At 43.6% G+C, this 6,845-nt stretch overlaps 1 protein-coding gene across 1 annotated transcript in view; it reads right to left on the bottom strand.

The window, feature by feature from the left end:
- Positions 1–6,845, bottom strand: part of LOXHD1 (lipoxygenase homology domains 1) — a 133,997-nt gene that overhangs the window by 118,889 nt on the left and 8,263 nt on the right. Inside the window, exons 2-3 of the mRNA XM_009322973.1 lie at positions 2,597–2,677; positions 1,603–1,787 (exon numbers count right to left, since the gene is read on the bottom strand). Of these exons, the coding sequence (XP_009321248.1) occupies positions 1,603–1,723 (121 nt within the window). The 5' untranslated portion in view covers positions 1,724–1,787; positions 2,597–2,677. The remainder of the gene's footprint in view (positions 1–1,602; positions 1,788–2,596; positions 2,678–6,845) is intronic.

Below are 6,845 nucleotides of genomic sequence, written 5' to 3'. Positions count from 1 at the left end.
GAATGCAGGAAATCACATGCATTCCTTTGAATCAGCTCTCCCAGGCAGGAGCAATAATAAATTCAGATAAACCGTTGTGTCATTTTTAGATCTATTAAGATTGAATTGTTGACTTTCTCCTCGAGGGAACCTCTCATTGACTGTGTATTGCTTTGACTCATCCACTACCTTCTCCAGACCCCTCCTGCCCCCTCAAGTGTCCTTAACTCTTCCATTTCACAAACTGAAGGGATAAAAGAGCAGCAAAGAACTTTGGCACACACAGCCCCAGCAGTAACTGGGTGGGGTTTTTGGCAGAGCATCTCCAGACGTTATCTCATTCCCCTGTGGCAGCCACCCTGGAGAGGTCTGCATTTATAAAATGCTCCCACACACATTTCTTGTCAATGGATATTATTTGTGCATGCTAACTCACATGCAGTATCTTTTAATACTTACATCTTCAACATACTGAAACTGTTTTAAGAGGTTGTATCTTAAGAGAGCAAAATTATTTAACAATTCAGGAACAAACAGTGTCATGGTGTATTGTTTCACTGTTAACGTCAAACAAGATCTCAATAAAAATAACAATACTTTGCCCTTCTAGAGTATCTATCAATGCTCAAAGCACTGTATTAAGGCTGGCAATAAAATGTTTTTACCAAAAAAACGTTCCTAAGTGGTCATGTGAACAACACTAGTGCAAGAAATCTACTACTTATTCTCAAAAAGATGTGATACTAGCAAAAACACAAGTTTCCCCTCTTGCGCACCGAACTATACCTCTCCTTTCCCTCAGGCCTGCGGCTAGTTGCAGGTGTACTTCACTTTCCATGCCCAAAATTAAGCTCCCAGAAAGGAGCGGTGCATTGGTGAGGTCATCAGGAAAACACAACTCGGTTTCCTCATTAGCACTTGCAGATAAACTGCTGGCATACCACCTGAGGCTGGTTTGCTGGCTCTACTTTCACATCTCGATCATCTTCCCACTCATGTTACATGCACTATACATCACAACATGGCCTACACGCTGATATCAATTTGGGAGTACATGTCTGGTTTGCAAGCTGCCCTGGCTTCATTTCAACATCATTAGCTTAAAACCACTCTGAAAAACAGGCACCAGCTCAATATGGATATCATACACATACAGTAAACCGGCATAGAATTATAGTGAGGGGGTTGGCTTGTTTATGGAAATTTCCTGCAGATCGTCACCAGAGCCTGGAAACACTTAACTTTATACGCAGGACTGCAACCACGCTGCCTCTTCTGATAGCACACAAGGATACCGGCTACATCTTCTGGGATGGGATGCCTCTCATCTGTGTGTAGCCATTTAATCTAATTTAAAGTAGTCATCGCAGATCCTTCAGTACTCAACCAATGAGCGGAGCTTCTCCAAATAGTGATTCATCCCACCCTAAGATGTCAGGTCTACCATTGGAGGAAGGAATTACCCTCTGGAGGCACCTTGTATCTTCCTATTTCTCTCTCCACTGACTACAAAGAAAACTCAAATTAACGTAGACTACGCGATTACTTTTTATATGGCTAAAGTCATCTGAAAGCAACCCTGTCCTTTCCAACAAGACACCATGCTTTTTGGAAAACCCTTACTTTTGGGCACATCCATGGGATCCAGGCTGCCGATGAGGTCTCTGACATACAGTCCGTCCCCATCCTCCTTGCTCAGCCAGTTGTTGCAGGGGAAGTAAAACCGGAGGTGAGGTCTGTTCATGTCGGTCACGATCACGCGGTCCAGGAACCAGCCCGCATTCAGTCCAGTGTTATCGTGCTCGATCCTAGAGGAAGAACAACCCTGATTTGATATTTTGATTAAGACTGGCCACTAGCACTGCAATTTTGTGGAATATTTTATATTAGGCAAGGCTAGAGCAACTATACACAAAATGCCTACTTATACCTAGCTATCCAAAGTGTTTCATAGGATTTATGGGCTTTTACAGGGTATTTAATAAATAAAAACATTCCTATATACGCATATGTGTGCAGATATCATAGGTGCATATGTGGGCTATTGTCTGCAAGGGGATGCACACAAACATACACACACCTGCCTGTTCATTCAACATATGCATTCATTCACCTTACACTCCATATCTAAAACATAGGTGACTCTCCTCCCACCCTGTATCCCTCCTGCTCTTTTCTCTTCTTACTTTGTTTTATCCACCTCTTCCCATTTTCCCAGCTTTCTTTGTACTACTAACTGATTTTTAATTTTATATAGGTCAGTCAGATGGTGGTTAAACATAATAATTACCATTTACATTACATTAATTTAGCAAATCCCATTTACCTCCATTGGAGGATAAAAACAGTCCTAAACTCCTTCTTCTGTGATTGCATATGACAGAAATACAATTCTTGGTGGGGAGCATGGATAGTTATAAGCAATACCGTAGGTGATTTCATGCTTCAGTTCAAATCTTAGGCAGTAAACAAGCTTTTTACCACCCCTTAACTTCACCTTGATAGGAGCACGTTAACAAACAATGAATAAAACATGGCAACGCTAAAACCTCTACAGCCTGTCATTTGATTAGCACCTCACAGAGCGGGTATCATGGTAGTAACATTGTGCGGGTACCTTATTTTCTTTATTTGTCCAACATTGTTGGTTTTTACTCGGAACACGTCTGTTTTGCTCCTCTCAAAGGCCGTGCTGCTCCTGTAATACACATGCACCAAAATCTATGGTAAGAAAATAACAACCTTGTCAGCAAGCATACCTCGTGGCCTGACAGAGTAGTAGTGTTTAAGGATGAAGAAATGTCATTTCTAGCACTGGACAGACCTACTTTTCAATGCCCTCTTTCCCGTGACAAGTTTCGGATAGCTCTAAGTACTGAGATTTAAGAGACTTTTTCCCTTCTCGAGCTCTAAGAGTCCTTCCAGAAGCTGAGACGGAAGCTTTGGGGGAAATGCAATGCTGGCCCAAGCAGATGCAAACCTTGGATCACATTCCATATCACCTCCAAGAATAAAACATGACAAAGGTTTTTCAAAATCCTCAACTAAATTGCCTGTAGAGGTAAGAGCTGGGGGAGCCTGTAAGACTTTCCCATCAGCAAGTGGTTTTCAGAGGTGTCTGAAAATAATCTTCGGTGCAAATATTTCAAGGCAGCGCCAATGAAGCAAAAATTACATTAAGAACTCCAACTCTTTGGTAACACCTTGTCTGTGGCTCCTCAACTCTGCTAGCCCACCCATCAGTTGCTAAAACATACAGGTAACAGCAAAAAACACAGGAATGTTTTCAGCTGCTCCCCTCCAGGGTGGCTGGAAAGCGCTCGTTCGGAGTGGTCGAGTCAGAGCTTCATTTCACCCTTATCAACCAGTCCTTGTCGGCCAGCCAACGTGGAAGACCCTGGTGAATCCAGACCCCTGCATATCCACCTCAGGTGCTTTACAGGGCCTCAGTATGCTTTTCATCTCTGTTTCCCACTCCCAGAGATGTCCTCTCCTGCCATCCTAGCCTCTGGGCATCAAGCAGACCCGCTCTTGGTGATGGAGTGAAGGGGCTCTGTAGCCCAGCGAGTTCCCTGCGGAGCCGCAGATCTGCCCAGAGCTCAGCCAGAGATAAAAGCATCCAACTGCGTCAAGGGTTCTTTCCACGCCCATCTTCCGACATTTTTTTCATGACCACTGAAAATTCCTTTGCAGCTTTCTTTTACGATTTGTATGTCATTGTATGTCATTCAAAGCAAAACAACTGCAGGACAGGGACTAGTTTGATATTTTTGTGAAGTGTTAAGTGTGTGGTTTGTATTTCACAGGTGCAAGTGGAAGACAATATAACATATATTAGCCCAGGTCAGGGGATGCAGAATTTAATTCCCAGTTCTGCCTCTAGCCTGCGGTGTGATCTTTGGCAAGCACCTCCATCCTTTTTGAGCTCGTATTTTCCACAAAAACACTATGAATCACATCAAGGCAAAACCCATCCTTGCTCTGAAGACACAGCCTCTCCCACCTGCCCTCCCTGACAGGCCCCCATTTCACCTGGGCCGCTAAGCATTGCTACAGGTGATTAAACACAGCAAAATCCAGAAGTCATATTAAAATTAATGAGAAACCACAGCACTTCAGCAGCAGCATAAAGCCACAGTGACAAGCAGCTTGTACTCAGAAAGTTAATGAATATTAATAATCTGAACAAGGGGGTTCGTTTTTGCTCGGCTCTCTTCTCCACATCATTGAAGGATCTGCATGCACCTTTCCTTAAAGGTTATTTCGTGTGTTCTGCAAATGCATGCACAGGCCTCCTCCTCCTCCGTTCTGCTATCTCAGATACCATGCCAGGACCATCGCAGCTACATGAAAAGGCTAAAATGGTTAACCTTGCCGTGAAGACAAGAGACAATTAAATCCAGCCCAGCCTCCCCCAGCCTGGCTGTCAGAGAGAAAACATTCAGCGAGTACGAGGCAATTTGTTTGTCAGGCTTGAGCGAGCATCGTAATGACAGCAGCTTCTCCCCACATCGGCTCCGGAGATCGATGCAGTGCTGCAGACTGCTACAGAGACGGCACAAAAGTATTAAGTGAGACTAATTAGCCCAAAACTTTCAGCACATCGGTCCCGGTGGCTGCTGGTTTTCGGCAGTCCCACCACTGTGCTGGGCTGTTTCGGTTGCTGGGATGGTGGGAGCGCAGTGGGGAGGAAACCCAGTGTTGGAGGAGCACCGAGTGGGCACCTGAAAGTGCCCATCACGAAGATGTTTATGCATCTTGAAGGAGCTTGGGGAAGCATTGGGAAACATGACACTGGTCCAGGCGTCTGGGAAATCTGGCTGTTGAAAGGTAGGAAGAATTTGACAAGTCTCTTCCCTTGAGGTGGATATGCAGCAGCAACAGCACAAAAAAGGAAAATGTTTTAAAGAAAACTCCAACCCTTCCTTCTAGCATTTTTTTAGCATTGTCAATTAAGTGAGAAGAGAGGAAGTGAGGGAATATCCCATCGTAAATGGCTATACTGAAATTTATCCAAAAAAAAAAGAAAGCGAGAGAGAAGGAGAAATTACAGCTGGGCTGTGTCAGAGTCTGGTCCAGGCTGGGGCTGGGGTAAGAAATTCATAGCCTGATTACCGTAAGGGACTCGTTACACCGAACAATGCAGCACACTGGCTTGCACAGCTCCAGTGACAAATAAAGCAGGGAAAAATTTGACTTGGAAATTGCAGCACTAAATTTCTAATGTTCAGGCTTAACTGGATTGAGACCCAGGGACTGGGCATGGCTAGCCATAAGCAAACACATAAAGATCAGCAGAATTTCACTTGAAGCCCTATTGTTCAGCTGGGATATCAGGCTACAGCAACTTCAAAATACGTTTCACTCATTTTTTTTATTTCACATATTTAATTGGCTTTAGCAGCTCTGTTTTTTATAGTCCATTGCAGTGTTTTACCCAATGGCTTTGTAAGAGACGTCCAAGGAACTTCACCAAAGATTAGTATAAGAAATTCTCAAATGTTTTTTGTGTCTGTTTTCAGATTCTTTTGGTTGAATGATTGCCTGCAGGTTGCACTGCTCGTGGTACTGCAAATGTACAATGATTTAGAGCACTGTGTCCCCTGGTTGGGTAAGTCATGTTGCTAAAAAACACCACAAGAACTGGTGCATATTTGAGCACAGTATTTATAAATCCCTGCATGCATCTCTTCTGTAGGTCATGAGCACAGACAACAGAGCCAGTGCCATGAGAGTGTCGCTACTACTTGCTATGTTGACAACAAGAAACTATCAGTGATGCAATTTTAAATGCAAAAGTACATAAAATAAACATTTGCACTAGTAAATCACCTTTTTTTTTAATAAATGGGAATTAACAAGAGATAATCCCACCACCTAAATGAAAGTCACATTTGAAATTTTGAATATTTGTAGAAAATAGTCTGTAATTCTGATCAGCTAACAGCACCCTTTCCAGAGCTGAGTTCTTAGGAACAGAGGGAAAACCTGGGTACTGATCACAGCAGCGGCATAAAAATAATAACCACAACCTTTAACAGTGATGGAGTAACCTGAACCAATTTAGCTTTGAATCACTGCATTAATGATCATTTAAATTGCCTTTCTATTAGGTGTTTCATCTGACAATGCCATCAGACACACAGAACTGCCTGCAAAAGCACCATGGATGAAGGGCTGCACAGAAGCACAAAGTCACCATGGATGTCAGTTCGAACGACATTTTTTAAATGCTCCATTAAATCATCAGAAAGAGTCAGTTCTTGGTGGCATCTCCCTGCAACCCTGCCCGCAGGTCCGCCTGCTCCTGCCACTGACATTTAGCAGCAGCGGGAGGGAGTTGGGTACCGGGGATGATTTCAGAAGGTCGCACAGCAAAAACCATCCTACAGCCTGTCAGTCACTAGGAAAAAAATAATGCCATTGGGATCACCTGCTACCTCATGGGAGGCGAGTTTCTCATGGGCTAGGGGTGGACTGCACAGTTTTGACATATAGAGGTGGCAGGGATGAGCACTGGTCTATCCCTATCGTTTTCCTGGCTTGAAAGTACAGACAGCTTTGCTCATCCTCAGATTATCCAATATACATTATAGGCTGGGTGAATCTGTGTTATCAGGCCTCTGGCTAAGACAGCAGCTTGCCACAAGATGCAAAAAGATATTGGAAAAATGCTTATGATGTGTTTGCCTTATTCTTCTGTTTCTCCCTACACATACACTATTGTAGAATCATTTAGGTTGGAAAAGACCTTTAAGGTCATCAAGTCCAACTGTTAACCCGGCACTGCCAAGTCCACCACTAAACCATGTCCCTAAGCACCACGTCTACACGTCTTTTAAATACCTCCAGGGATGGTGACTCAA

The sequence above is a fragment of the Pygoscelis adeliae genome, unplaced genomic scaffold, assembly GCF_000699105.1.
Source record: "Pygoscelis adeliae isolate BGI_AS28 unplaced genomic scaffold, ASM69910v1 Scaffold182, whole genome shotgun sequence".
Lineage (NCBI taxonomy): Eukaryota > Metazoa > Chordata > Aves > Sphenisciformes > Spheniscidae > Pygoscelis > Pygoscelis adeliae.
This window is presented reverse-complemented; position numbering and strand designations above follow the sequence as displayed.